The sequence below is a fragment of the Eriocheir sinensis genome, unplaced genomic scaffold (genome assembly GCF_024679095.1).
Source record: "Eriocheir sinensis breed Jianghai 21 unplaced genomic scaffold, ASM2467909v1 Scaffold690, whole genome shotgun sequence".
Lineage (NCBI taxonomy): Eukaryota > Metazoa > Arthropoda > Malacostraca > Decapoda > Varunidae > Eriocheir > Eriocheir sinensis.
This window is the reverse complement of record NW_026112043.1, coordinates 231,407-246,504: the sequence shown is the minus strand read 5'-3', so window position 1 is coordinate 246,504 and position 15,098 is coordinate 231,407. Positions and strand designations below refer to the sequence as shown.

The window sequence follows — 15,098 nt, the reverse complement described above, 5'->3', positions numbered from 1 at the left end:
CGTAATTATGGTAAATTGTTCGCGACGCGTCGCTGTACTCTTCTAGGGGAGAAGTAAACAAACACACAAAAAAACAAAAATAATACGAAAGGAAAGAAATATAAGTACTACTACAACTACTATTACTATTACTACTACTACTACTACTACTACTGCTACTACTACCCACTACTACCTACTACTACTACTACAACTTCAACTACTACTACTACTACTACTACTACTAAGACTAATACTAATAAAAATAATAGTAATAACAACAATAATAATAATAATAATAATAATAATAATAATAATAATAATAAAAATAGGAACATAAAGAAAAAGAAGAAGTAGAAGAAGAAGAAGAAGAAGAAAAAGAAGAAGAAGAAGAAGAAAAAGAAGTAAAAGTTGAAGAAAAGAATGCAGATGATGAGATTGATATAAGTGGCAGGAAACATGGAACACGAGGAAGAATAGTCATGAAAATGACTTTTAGTAATAACCTAAGGTTCCAGATTTAGTGAGTTTAGTGACTAGAGTGACAACAGATTTCTTCAGTCTCTGTTTGTTAGTTCAGGGACGTTATGTGCACTCTTACCGCAAGAGATTAACGTCAGTCTACTTTTCTTGAGGAAGTTAATCGATTTTTCACAGACGAGTAGGAAAGAAAAAGAAAGAGAAAAATAAGAAGAGAGGAAGAAGATTGTAAAAAAGGAACAGTTGGTTCATCTGAAACAATATTAATCCGGGCGTGTAATGAGTTGCGTCTGCCGCTCGGGGGAAGAAAAGACAAAGAAGCTAAGAGTGAGTTTTCCCAGTGGATGAAGTTGCTTCCCGCAGAGAAGCAACGATTCTCGGTGGATGTTAAAGGAGGAGGGATGGAGGGTTTTGAGGACACCAGGGAGAGAGGGAGGGAGGAAGAGAAATTGGGAGGAATGGAGAGAAAGTTTACAGAATGACGAAGGAAGCGAGGGAGAGAAGACCACGACAATGAAACAAGACGAAAGTGAAAGAGGAATACAGAAAGGTAAAACATATGAAGATAAGAGAGAGAGAGAGAGAGAGAGAGAGAGAGAGAGAGAGAGAGAGAGAGAGAGAGAGGATGACAAAATGGAATACAGGGAGGCTTATGGGGTTAAGAGATTGAAAAAAAGTTAATGAACAATGGAGGGAAATGAAGTGAAACAAACATTTATAAGTACTTGGGGAACGGAATTTTAGAAAAGAATGAAATATAAGAAAAAATATGAGAATGACTATGAGGGCTAGAGGAATGAGAGGAAATAGTAAAGTAACTTTCAAACCCAGAAAAATAAGACTGACATCATAATTGAAGGGACAGATAAAAGGGCAAGACAGAAAATGTAGGAGTTTGGAGAAAAAAAGAAAATTGTACAGACATGCAGAACAGACATATAAAGAGAAAGAATGAAATAAACTGAGCAAACGTGTAAAAGGAAAAGGCGAAAAAGGAAAGAGAAGGAAAGGACTAAGAAAAACGCAGTAAATATTGTGCGAGGCTCAAGAAGCAAGTATGACAAAGGGATACAAGTGAAAGAAGGGAAGAGACAAGAAAAAATGAAGGACAAGGGAAGGAAAAGCTGCGGACTGTGCGGGTTTGCGAGATAAAACATATCGAACAAGAATATAATAAGTGATGTGATAGGGAATGAATATATATATATATATATATATAGAGAGAGAGAGAGAGAAAGCAAATAAGAGATGAGGGTGACAGAGACAGACGAGAAGAATGGGAAAATGACAAGTTAACACGGTGAGATTCAGGAACATAATAGAAAATAAAATAATTTTGTAGTGATGATGGAGCAGTGTAAAGAGGAAAATCAAATGGGAAAGCATGGTAAAGAGAGAGGGAAAACAGGACATACAGAAACAGTACAAAGGAAATGACACGAGAGGAGGGAGGGAAAAATGGTACGTAGATTGGCAGGACGAAAATAAATATTGTGCAGGAAAAGAGGGAAGAAAAATAGGTATGTTGGTGGAAAATGGGAAGAGAAGTACATGAAAAATTGAAGGAGAAGAAAGCATGTAAAAAGGCAAGGAAGTTAAGAAATTATAAGAAAAAGAGGAAGAGAAAAAGACAGGAAGCAAGCAAGATCGGTATTATAAAGACAGTAATAATGACACGGTGAAAGGAAAACTGAATGAAATGAACACAGAGAGCAAGGAGAAAAGAGGAAAAAAGGAAGGAGGAAGGATATGATATAAAATATCTTAAATGGACAACTTGATGTGTGTGTGAATCGTTTTTGTGAAAGCACGGCAAGGCAGTATGAGAGAAGATAGGGTAATGGATCCCGTTAGAGAAATACGAATCTGAAAAATAGTGAAAATATTTATCCCTTCAGAGTGTTTGGTTTATACAATAAATAGGAAGAGGAAGAGAAAATAAGATCTTTCAGACTCATATAGGAAAAGAAGGATGGTGCATAAAGGAAGGACAAAAAAAAAAGAGATTTGTGAACGTGGGTAAGCCAAAACAGTACGCTTCGTTCGTTTCAGGAGAAATCTTGGATCTTTGTTGATGTAAAATGGAATTCGGAGAAAGAGGAAGAGGAAGAAAATGAAAAGGAGGAGGAAGAGGAGGAGGAGGAGGAGGAGGAGGAAGAAGAAAAGGAGGAGGAATACAAAAAGGAACACAAAGAAACACACAGGAAGAACAAACAACAGCAGACCTGACGTTCCTTACGAGGCTGTTTGTGACAAGCTATACTAACTATCTAATCAAAGGTGGAAGATGAAGGACAGTAATAGCGAAGGCTCCTTCCCACCCCCCAATCCCTCCAGCCAAAGCTGACAAGAAAGGAAAAAGAACCATGGAGCATGGAAAAACTGCATGGAAATTATGTAGGAAAGATGAAAGAACTACCATTACTGCTACCACTTACCGGGCGATAAAAACGGACAAGGACACCAATATTTGAAATAACAACGTTATTACGATAATGAGTAATACCTATGTTGCTGGTTGGATTCAAAATACTTGTCTAATATATTCTTGAAGGCCGTAACTGTTGTACTATCAACGACATCACAGGGTAGATAATTCCAAACATTAACGACTCGATTGAAGAAGAAGTGTTTGGGTTCGTGCGACGAAAATCTTTTACCGCTTATCTTGAAATTGTTGTTTCTTCTTGTTCAATTTGATCGATCACTTGTAAAGTAATCTTCCGCATTAATATTACTGAATCCTTTAAACATTTTAAACACTCCTATTAGATCGCCTCGCATTCTTCGTTTAGATAAGATGAATAAATTTACTTCTTTAAGCCTCTCTTCATAAGATAAATTTCTCAACCTTGGAATCATCTTTGTTACTCTCCGTTGAACCCGTTCTAATGTTTCCACGTATTTTATGTAATAGGGAGACCAAAACTGTACACAGTACCCTATATGGGGTCGAACCAGCGAATTATAAAGTTTTAATATTACCTTTTCCGATTTATTATTAAAGACTCGTCCGAAGAAGCCAACCAATTTGTTTGCGGTTTTAACTACCTCTGAACAATGCTGACTGGGCTTTAAATCGCTAGATATAGTGATTCCAAGATCCCTTTCTTTACTTACTGCAGAAAGTTGTTGGCCATTTAATACGTACTGAACGCGATTGTTATTGTTTCCGATGTGTAACACTTTATATTTGTCGTTAAATTTCATTTGCCATTGATTGGCACAGCGTGCAAGTCGATCTAGATCTGATTGCAATGCTTCTTCGTCGAGGAAATTTTCATATTTTGCAAGTGAGCCCATCATCGATATCATTAACATAAATTAAAAAGAGCATGGTACCAAGCACTGTTCCTTGAGGTACGTCGCTTCTGACATCGAGCCAGTTAGATGAAACATCGTTTATAACTACTCTCTGTTTCCCCACAGACAGCCAGTCCACAAGCTAATTGTGAATGTTACCTGAGATACCGGTCGCCAATAGTTTACTGAGCAATCGTTTGTGGGGGACCTTATCAAGTGCATATGCGAAATTATTGAAAATCCAGATATATGATATCTACTGATCTGCTTTCATCAAAAACCTAAAAAAATATAATTAAAATAAAATCAAGTAAGTTAGTTAAACACGAACGTTTACTACGGAAACCATGTTGCGAATCATTTATTATATTATTTTCTTCGAAGAATTTCAACATATTGTCGCGAATGATAGTCTCCATTAACTTACAAATAATCGATGTCAGGCTAATTGGTCGATAGTTTCCTGGATGAGACTTGTTCCCCTTTTTGAAAATTGTGTGACATTTGCTAGTTTCCAATCCGACGGAATTTTTCCAGCTGTTAAAGATTTATTGAATAAGATAGCGGTTTACAAATTTGATGTTTGATTTCTTTGAAAATTATAGGGGCAATTTTGTCTGGGCCAGGAGCTTTGCTTACTTTAATCTTTTCAATTGTGCGTAAAATGTCACTTTCTACGATGAGCACGCCATTTAAAAAAAAGTCGACCCTTCTAACCTCCGGCGGTTGAGGTGATAAACAATCTTCGTCGGTAAATATGGATGCGAAAAAGTTATTTAGGATTGTAGCCATTTCATTTTCATCGTTCGTGTGGTTACCCTTATCATTAGGAAGCGGTCCGATACTACACGTTAGTGACTTTTTTTTTATTATTTACATAGCTAAAAAAAAATTAGGATTAGATTTACTTGTTTCCGCTTTATATTCTTCAAGGTTGTTCTTGCTTCGTTTTATTAATTTCTTGGTTTCGCGGTGAATTCTGTCCAACTCTAGTTTGTCAGCCTCATTCTGGGTTGATATGTATCTACTGTATGCGCGTTTTTTAAGAGATAGGCTATTTTTCCACCCTATAGGTTTCTTCTCAAAAGTTGAACTTCTTTTACGATAAGGTACGCATATGCTTATGGCATTGTTCAGTATTGTGGTGAAGGCCTCGCACGATTTACAATATCTGTTTTCATAGAAATTAGTCCAGTCATATTTTTTTTTTTTAAATTGATCGGAGTCTTACGAAATTCGCTCTCTGATAATCCGGTACCTTTTCTTTACTAACAATTACTTTACTTTCATTCATCTTGATGCTGAATGTGATTATTCGGTGATCGCTAGAATTAAAAACTGGACCTACATTTACTTCGTTAACTAGATCAGCTGTCGTTGAAAAGATAAGGTCAAGTATATTATTTTCCCGAGTCGGTTCGTGAACTTGTTGATGTAAATCACTTTCTAATAAATTTGTGTACAGGTCGAGGCCTGTATGAGAGTTCAACGGTTCGCCCCATCTTTTCCCTGACAAGTTAAAGTCCCCCATAATTACTGCATCGCAACTGCTACTTGTTTAAAATATTAATTCACTTAACGCGTGGTCGATAATAATAGTCTACCCTGGCGGTCTATAGATTAGTCCGACTACTATTTCAAGAGACTTATCTTTAATTTAATGAAGACCGTGTCTAGATTGGTTATAAAATCTGGTTTCATGGATACTGGATGGAGAGAGTTGTGGATATATAAGACAACGCCTCCACCCTGCCTGTTCTCTCTTTCATGACTAAAAATCGTATATCCCAGTAATCTATATTCCGCAATGAAATCTTTATTTGAAGTGTCTATCCAAGATTCTGTGACTCCGATGATGTGATGATGATTTGTTGCTGCGAGTGCTTCTAAGTCTTCAAATTTGTTACGTACGCTACTAGCGTTTATATAGCAAACTTTAATGTGATTCAAGTCGGGGGTTACACGGGTTGAGTGCTCCCTCACGGTGGAGCTGCTGGTGTTCTCACCTTGGGGGTTTTCGGCTTTCGAAGAGCCACTTGGTCACAGAGTAGCCTCCCGAAACGGGCTGCTCCAACAGGGTTTAAGTGGATGCCATCGGCAAGGATCAAGTCCGAATCGTAGTAAAAATTGTTCCACAAGTTAACGAACTGGATGTTTTCTTGTGAGCAAAGGGACTGAAGTCTGTTGTTCGTGCTGAAGGCCTTACTGTAAAAGTTAGGTTCGGCACCGACCCTCGGGAGGATTCCTGAGATTATGATGTTACTGGCATCCGTTTTTCGTTAATACTGCTTGATCAAGCGGGGGTATTTTTCAAGTAGTCCCTCAGAACGGGTTGTCCTTACGTCATTTGTGCACGCGTGAATGACAAAGAGGGTGTTTCGGTCGGCATTACTCGTGACATCATCGCACGCTGCGGTGATGTCGCCCAGTCTGGCACCTGGATAACAGCAACGTTTTCTGCAACCGTTTGATGAACGACCACATAACTCAACCAGCTGGCCATGCACCATGGAGTCCCCAACTAGGCGAGTCTCAAACTCATCCTCCATGGTGTCTGTCAGCACCTGGAACCTATTGAAGGTAGTGGGGGTCAGTAGATGTTTCGTTGCCTGTTTCGGTTTGGTTCCATTCCTTACAGGTTGGAACCCGCCATCCTGTGAAGCAGGAAGAGAAGCGTTATGTGAGGCAGGCTGGGAGTTGGCCTGTGAGGCAGGCTGGGAGTTAGCCTGTGAGGCAGACTGGGAGTTAGTCTGTGAGGCAGGCTGGGGGTTAGCCTGTGAGGCAGGCTGGGGGTTAGCCTGTGAGGCAGGCTGGGAGTTAGCTTGGGAGGCAGGCTGGGAACTAGCCTGTGAGGCAGGCTGGGAGTTTGCCTATGAGGCAGACTGGGGTTACCCTGTGAAGCAGGCTGGGAGTTAAACTATGAGACAGGTAACTCGCCCTCCCGTGAAGCAGGAGGTTCGTTTAGAGGGGGCAGTCTCGGTGGAGGGCCTCTCCACCGTCGATGGTGGAGTCACTGCCACATTGCTCGCAACAAATTCCTGAAGGGCTTCAAACTTCTTTTCAAGATCATGGTGTTTTCTTTTTCCACTCGGTAACAGCCTGCGTAAGTCTTAATCTTTTTTTAATACAGAGGCGACAAGTTATGCTCAGCTGGTAGTACTGAGCTGCAAATCGTCCGGAACAGACGTCACACTTACGGAGTGTCGAAGGCATTGTAAGAAATTGATGCAGGTTCACAATTTGGGCAAATATCAAAGAGCGCTCTCGAAATTACTTAAAGTGTGACCATATATTGAATTGGATAAAGAATGTGTATGGAAATTAGATACTGCTGCATTAGATGCCTCCAACACGGAGTTCGCTCCCACAGGGTCTTGAAAACGCCTCAAAGACCAATCGCGTGTCCTGAGCCTCGGTCACGAGAGAGACTTTCACAACCCGGTGCTTTTCAGCTATTGTCCTCGTAGTTTTGTCCCATAGAACGGAGACGGCGTGGTCACTCACAGCAAAGCTGGCAAGGGAGGAGAGGAGCCAGCAATTCGTTCTCATTTTCCGAATTGTCTAACACAACTCCGCGACCCTTGCGAGGTCTGGCCAGTGGCACCTGTCACCTGGTGTTCTCCACCAACTCTAGAGAGTGTTATACATCCTTCCAGAGAGACCAAAAAGCTGAAATATTCCTTGAATAAAAGAAAAACCCTCAGAAACTCCACCTAGAAGCAAGAAGGTACAACCTCAAAGGGCCCCGGAAGACATATCTTTCAGGAGAAGAGAACAAGAACCAGCTGCTATGCAGAATAGGGATGGGAGTTCCGTCGTTAGAGGGGAGGGACAAGGAGCTCGCACCGACAACTGTTTCCCAGGGAAGCTTTTCAGTGAAAAGGTCGCCACACTCCTCTACACCGCATTCCTAAATAACTAGGGCACGGTCCAGCTAACTAGGACCCTGGAACTCCAGCCATTGTCTCATAAAGAGCCTCTACCTGCAGTCCAATCCACGACTGCTGCTGCCCAGAGGCTTCACCGTGACCCTGGCACGGCAGACAGATCAGGGGAGAAGGAGGAGGAGGAGGAGGAGGATAAAAATTAACAAAGACAACATTAGCATTGATTTCATTTCAAATTCTATGAATCCATCTACTTTCCTTCCTTACATACTTTTCCCGACCCTTATCACCCTTACCATCCCCTCATTCTCCTCCTCATAAGCACCTGAGTACCCTTCAAACACGTTATTAGACCAAACATCATCCGTTTTCCTTTAAACCTTCTTTACACCGATTCCTTAACACAACGAGCGTCTTCACACACACACACACACACACACACACACACACACACACACACCGCACGCACCTTCCCCCCCCTCTCGGCTCCACCACACTGCACTCCCCCCACCCCTCTACCTCCCCCACCACAACCTTTCCACACATATCAGACCCCAAATCCCTATTAACGAAGTTAAAATGTATCTACAATTTGTACATTTTCAGCCTGACGGCTGCCGTAACTAAATAAACCGTTATTATTATTATTATTATTATTATTATTATTATTATTATTATTATTATTACTACACACACACACACACACACACACACACACACGAACACGAACACACACACACACACACACACACACACACACACACACACACACACATAATCAATCACTGGGGGCATACACCGGGGGCGCGTCGCCTCACCCACCCTACGACGAAAAAGGAGTGAGGCAACAAAGAAGTGGGTAAAGTAGTAAAGGTATCAGCAGGTGAGTGAATAAACGAGTTACTCCGCCACTCACACCTTCCCTTTTCACCTCGCTACAGGCACCGTCAGCGGAGATTTCTTCGCTGAGGTGGACCTCAAGCAACACATGGAGACGTTCTTCAAGGACCGCTACCCCATAGAGGACAACCGGCCCACGAGGGAGGCCGCGAGGGAATACATCAAGAACAAGTTCTCATATTATGGCCTCGAGGTGCACGAGCAGAAGTTCAACACCACCATCAACACGGACCCGAAAGGATTTGGTTCTAACACTGTGACGGTGAGTGATGGTTGGGGGTGTTGGGGGGAGGGGGGAGGAGAGGGGGTCAGGGCTGAGGGTAGGGTATGTCCACGTGTGTGTGTGTGTGTGTGTGTGTGTGTGTGTGTGTGTGTGTGTGTGTGTGTGTGTGTTTGTGTGTGTGTGTGTGTGTGTGTTATGCTTAAGAATGAGGAGGGATTGTAGGGCAAGAGAGAAATAGAGGAAAAGGAGGAGGAGGAGGAGGAGGAGGAGGAGGAGGAGGAGGAGGAGGAGGAGGGGGAGGAGGAGAATAATAAAGATATCAACAGGATGAAAAATAGAAGGAAAACTAGATATGCAGATATGTTTAAACACACCCTTACCCACACACCCACACACACACACACACACACACAAATGAAAGAAAGGCTGGATAAATGTAGATATGGAAACAGGATTATTAGAGCTTAACTCGGGCCCGGTAGACTACAAATTGGTAAATACAAATAGGTAAATACACACACACACACACACACACACACACAAAGTAACACCAAATAAACCCAAACACATAAATGTTTACAAGGTAACACCATGCCCACTGATACCCCCCCCCCCCCCCCCCATGGCCATCAGGTGGAGGGCACAAACATAATCGGCATCAAGAAAGCCATCACGCAACAAGCCGATGCAGTGGTGGTGGTGGGCGCCGACTACGACAGCAACGGCCTCTCTGACCCTCTCTTCTACAACGGCGCGGGGGTGGCAGCGCTGCTCGAGGTGGCCCACGTCTACAGCTTCAACACCGACTGGTCTGGACGCTTCGCCGATAACTTCACTACCATCTTCGTGGCCTTCGATATCAACACCAAGCACTACAAGGTGAGGGAGGAAGGAAGTAAAAGAGGAAACGTTAGATAATACAGTCTAAGGCACATATGCTTAAACGTTTGGGGCTCCCAGTACGACGATTTCCTAAGGCCACTGAGAAAACTAAACGGGTTTTCATGATTGACTTTCCCCGTTGAAGGTGCAGAAGTCGTGTAAAAGTATCACTTATAGGGTAACTAATCAGTACATGAAAATCCTAGAAACTTCTGCGTTTAATAAAACGAGTCTAAGCACATCTGTCTTCACCTGCAGGGATCATCGGGGCGTCCGGGCGGCTACTACTTCGTCAACAAGTGGCTGTGGAACTACATCGATCACAACGTCCACTACTTCGGAGGCGCCGTCATCCTCGACTCAATTATGAACGTACAATATGAACCCAACACCCAAACCCTGACCCAAAATTTCCATAACGTGAGTGATATATATATATATATATATATATATATATATATATATATATATATATATATATATATATATATATATATATATATATATATATATATATATATATACGTAGAGAGAGAGATATATATATATATATATATATATATATATATATATATATATATATATATATATATATAGATAGATAGATAGATAGATAGATAGATACATAGATAGATAGATATAGATAGATAGATAGATGGATAGATATTGACAGATAAAAACACTTTTTTCATTTTACATACGTTTTTTTTTTATGCTTTGGCCTATGGCGCCGATAGGCTGTCTTGATGGGGCCTGGAGGTCGGCTCCCAGTCTGCTGTGGCGCAATCAGTGTTTATAGTGGCGCCATCTTACTTGGCTCATGCTGTTCTCCGGAGCTCACCTTTGATCCTCTTTGGCAGAGAATCTACGTAGTGTCCGGGTTGATTGGTAGTCTTAGGGCACTCGACGATGGCACTCGATGCCGGGTTATCATAACAAACTGGACGCGAACCTGCGTCCTCCTGAACGCCGTGCCCGCACGCTGTCCGCTCAGCCACCGAGAGAGATATGAAATGAAAGAGGAAGAAAGGAACTGACAAGAAAATAGATAAATACATAGATAGAAAGATAAGCGGAAAGGATGGGAAAAAGAAAACAGATGAATAGAGAAAAGTAAGGAATAAAAGCAAACTTCAAGAGAGAGAGAGACCCCCCACAATGTCTCTTTACCTTTGCCACACGACAGAATTGTCTACATCTGCCGAACTCCTAACGTAGTACTCTAGTGTCTATCCGTCTGTCTATCTATCCATTTATCTATCTTTGTACTTCGCTACCTCCCTACCTTCCTCCCTCCCTACTTACCTATTACCAACCTTTGTCCCTCCTCACATTTCACTGGTCAGATGTCTTTCATATACATCTTCCCGTTCATTCCAAGTAAACGTCAAGTTTGCTAATATGTTTCTAAATGTTAAACAGCCTTACCATCTTCCTCCCCCCACACACAGCTGTTCCCTGACACGTACCAGAGAGTAACAGAGAGCGGTGGCAAAGGCGACTTCCTGGCTATGGTGTCTTTGAAAGGGTCTGAGGACTCCACCAAGCTGAGCGACCAATTCTCGGGAGCCTACTACAAGGTGAGTGTGTGTGAGTGTGAGTGTGTGTGTGTGTGTGTGTGTGTGTGTGTGTGTGTGTGTGTGTGTGTGTGCAACGTAATTTTGATGGCTTTCATTTTTTAAGGGGTGTTTTTGGTAGTAAAATCATTGCAGCATGCATGACTCTCTCTCTCTCTCTCTCTCTCTCTCTCTCTCTCTCTCTCTCTCTCTCTCTCTCTCTCTCTCTCTCTCTCTCTCTCTCTCTCTCTCTGCACTTTCCTTTATCTACTTCCCTACCTACCTATCAACCAACCTTACTATCTACCTACAAATCTCTCTTAACTGCCCAACTACCTAACGATCTACCTCTTCCCCCACCCTTCCCTCAGGACCGTCGAGGGCAGCGTTACAGGCTGGAGGACATGGTGATGATTAACGGCGGCTCATTAGATCCGATGATTGAGCTTATCGTCGAGTGTGACAACATTCACTTCTGGGCCTTCAAGGATGACAGGAACAACTCCATCGCCCTGCCAGCTCTCCTCCTTACAGACACCGGTGAGTTTATTAGTTACCTTTCAAGAGAAGAGTCTCAAGACACGTCTCCACTCGAAAAGGACCTCTCTTCTGGCCTGTTTCCTTATGTAGGAGCAACGTCTTAGCGGGCTTTGTTATTGCTATTTTTGTTTACAGCCCTTGAGCGGCCCCCTTACCCCCAAAACAAACAAATACAAAAATAAATCAATAAATGAATAAACTGTAGCGCCTCCGTGGTCTAGTGGTCAACGTGCTTGGCTACAACTCCGAGGACCAGGGTTCGAATTCAGGCCCGGGCAGTCGGCGTGCAGCCAACCCAGCTGTTCATCCTCCATTTTAGGCTGATCGATAAATGGGTACCTTGGGAAAACTCGAGAAGGTAAACTGTGGTAATCCCGGATTTCACATTGGCCCGTCTTCCGGGTAATTGGTTGTTAACTACAACAGGCTCAAATGGCCAACGGATCGGAGATGAGCACCGCAGCCACACGCAGCTATAGTGCATGTACCCACCGTTGCCCTACCTACCTTGACTCAAAATCTTGACTGAGAACTTCATAGTCGGTATTCTTAGACACTTCCTTCTCTTACATCAGTCACATTTAAAGGCCAAAAAAAGAGGTTGGACGCGTCCCCATGAGTGTTTGTTTACGTTCATAGTGCAGAAGCTTTGTCAAAATACCACCAGGATCATAAAACTACCCATGGAAATGCCCACAAATCCTCACGCCCATGCCCACCTTTTCCCCTATTTCCCCTGACTCACCACACCAATGCCCACGCCCTCACCTTCCGCCCCTTATTCCCCACGGCCACGTCCATCTCCTCACCTACCTACCCTTCGCCCCCCCCTCACCTGCCCCCGCTTTAGCGTTCACCACACCCACTCTTCCGTAACACCCCGTCTACGTTCACCTCCGAACCTACCTCCCCTCACTTACCCCTCCTTACCTCCACCTCCTTGACCCCTCTTTTTCCTTTCACCACACCCCATCTGCTTCCCTAACCCTCAACACCCACCTCCACCTCCTCATCTACCTCCCCTTACCCCCCAGCCACCTTCCAGCAACCCCAAAGAGGCTGCTCCACCTGCCAGCCTGTGGATCTACTGACGGAGGAGAGGCTGGAGTTAAATCAACGCCACCGTCCGGGCCACCACTCCTTCCTCCTCGATCCTTGAGCTACCCTGTTGCCGCCTAAAGGTACGACACGGTTGATTGAGCTACCTGGTAATACCCGTCTACCTGTCTATCCATCCGTCTCTCTGTCTGACGGGAGAAGTTTTACTGATTTATTTAATGTGACTCATCTTTTTTAGTGATTTAAGGAGTAAGTGACTGATTAACACACACACACACACACACACACACACACACACACACACACACACACACACACACACACACACACACACACACACACACCAACAACAACAACATCACCACCAATAACAACAAAAACAACAGAAAGGACAACAAAACAACACAGCGATAATCTATTCAGTTTCAAAAAGGAAAACCTCGAAATAACACGAAACTACAACAACAACAAAAAAAAAATGCTTATGCTGATGCTAATGATAAAAATAACAATACATAATAATAATAATAATAATAATAATAATAATAATAATAATAATAATAATAATAATAATAATAATAATAATAATAATAATAATAATAATAATAATAATAATAATAATAATAATAATAATAACAATCTCCATCTATCTACCCACAGAGTCCAACGCTGTGTCCAGTCTCCCATCAATCCTTATGACTGCTCTAATGATGTGTCTAGTCCGCCTCTACATGTAATGCGAGGGAGGAAAGGAAGGAAGGAAGGAAGGAAGGAAGGAAGGAATTAATTCCTTCGTCTCCACATAATTCACGCAACAGCCTTGGAATCCTTATATACCCAAGCAAAAGAGATTAGCGACCATACCATCCTTTTTCAGCATCTGAACCTCTTGTAACTCTCTGAGATCCCTTTCTTGATCATGGAAAGCGATATTAAGAGTGACTTTGTAAATCATGAATGTGTAAATACCAATACAAAAACCTGAGTGACAAATTAACAAGTGTATTAAAAACCAAAGGCATGGTAATGATATTGGATTTCTTTATATGATTTCCAGTCCTGATCGTCTTTTATTTTCGGAATTGTAAGTTTAAGAATTTTCTCATCCTTTATTTAGAGTTAAAACGCCTATGTTCTTAATTACACAGAAAAATGAAGTTGAAGTTTGATTCTTTTAAGTTTGACATCAGTTTTAAGTTTATTTTTAGCTCTAAGGAAGGTGTGTGTGTGTGTGTGTGTGTGTGTGTGTGTGTGTGTTGTGGTGATGGTGGTAAGGGTCATTGTTATATTTTTTTCTCTCCACACAGTCAACTCGATACCTATCTTCCTCCTCCTCCATCTCCTCCTTTCCTATTACCTCCCTGGCTTCTCCTCCGTCTCTCCCAGCACACCTTACAGTTATCCTCCTTTGATTTACCTTCGTCTTCGTAAAGTCTGGGTTAGGCTGGGTGCAAAGAGTGGGTTCCATCACGCGGGAAAAGATTCATTCTATTGAGTTGACGGAGTGTTCCATTTCTGAAAGATTAATAACATGAGGTTCTGTTGTCTATGTTATCAGTAATGTTTTCAGGTCATAGTTGCTGTCTAGTCGCCGTCTCGATCCTTGTTCCACCTGACTGACTAGGTAATAAATATGTGTAAGTCAACCTTTGCTTTTTTTATTGGTCACTACGATTTCTTTTTCCCTCATATATAAAATATAACTTCACATATAACAGTGACCTTTGAGCTCCATTTACAAGGGACCAATGACTGACTGACTAGATGATTGAATGACTGACTGATTGACTGATTGGCTAATTCATTGGCTTGGCTAACTGATTCGCCGACTGACTAAATGACTGGCTAACTGACTGCCTGATAAACTAAGTGAGTTACTAAATAATTGCCTGATTAACTGACTGAGTGGCTAGGTGACTGAATGGCTGACAATTACATATTCTTATGAGTTAATTTTCGAAGTGCATTTTGGGCACTGGAATCACTCATGTCCATACACGATAAAAAGTGTAATTGGTCATAATCAAGTGTGTTTTGTCCTCGTGAATCGTAGATGTAAGGAAATACAATACTACTGATGAGAGTAATGGAAGTAGGAATAACACAAACGTCTACGTGTTTACCTTGTCATAAATCACTTACAAAACACTAGTAAAATAAAGGAAATGTGGTTTGTTAGAAAATATGATGCACTTAATAAAAAAACAACTTATTCATGCCCACCCCCCCCTTCTCTCTCTCTCTCTCTCTCTCTCTCTCTCTCTCTCTCTCTCTCTCTCTCTCTCTCTC

At 42.1% G+C, this 15,098-nt stretch overlaps 1 protein-coding gene and 1 long non-coding RNA gene across 2 annotated transcripts; both read left to right on the top strand.

Annotated features, from left to right (window-relative positions):
* The first annotated feature begins 8,570 nt into the window (after positions 1 to 8,570).
* Positions 8,571 to 12,841, top strand: LOC126993853 (uncharacterized). Its single transcript, XM_050852992.1, has 7 exons — positions 8,571 to 8,811; positions 9,406 to 9,651; positions 9,913 to 10,074; positions 11,106 to 11,234; positions 11,582 to 11,750; positions 12,785 to 12,794; positions 12,826 to 12,841. The coding sequence occupies exons 1-7, from the start codon at positions 8,638 to 8,640 to the stop codon at positions 12,839 to 12,841; spliced, it is 906 nt and encodes a 301-aa protein (XP_050708949.1). The 5' UTR covers positions 8,571 to 8,637.
* Positions 12,842 to 12,876: 35 nt separating this feature from the next.
* On the top strand, positions 12,877 to 14,455 carry LOC126993859 (uncharacterized). Its single transcript, XR_007748350.1, has 2 exons — positions 12,877 to 12,931; positions 13,470 to 14,455. It is a non-coding gene; the product is annotated as an uncharacterized LOC126993859 (long non-coding RNA).
* The last annotated feature ends 643 nt before the right edge of the window (positions 14,456 to 15,098 follow it).

What these genes read in the sequence shown, in the direction of transcription:
- LOC126993853 (XM_050852992.1), top strand. Translation starts at nt 8,638, where the DNA reads ATGGAGACGTTCTTCAAGGACCGCTACCCCATAGAGGACAACCGGCCC. An exon ending in TTGGTTCTAACACTGTGACG is followed by an intron (nt 8,812 to 9,405) that starts GTGAGTGATGGT and finishes CATGGCCATCAG; the next exon opens with GTGGAGGGCACAAACATAAT. An exon ending in TCTCGGGAGCCTACTACAAG is followed by an intron (nt 11,235 to 11,581) that starts GTGAGTGTGTGT and finishes CCCTTCCCTCAG; the next exon opens with GACCGTCGAGGGCAGCGTTA.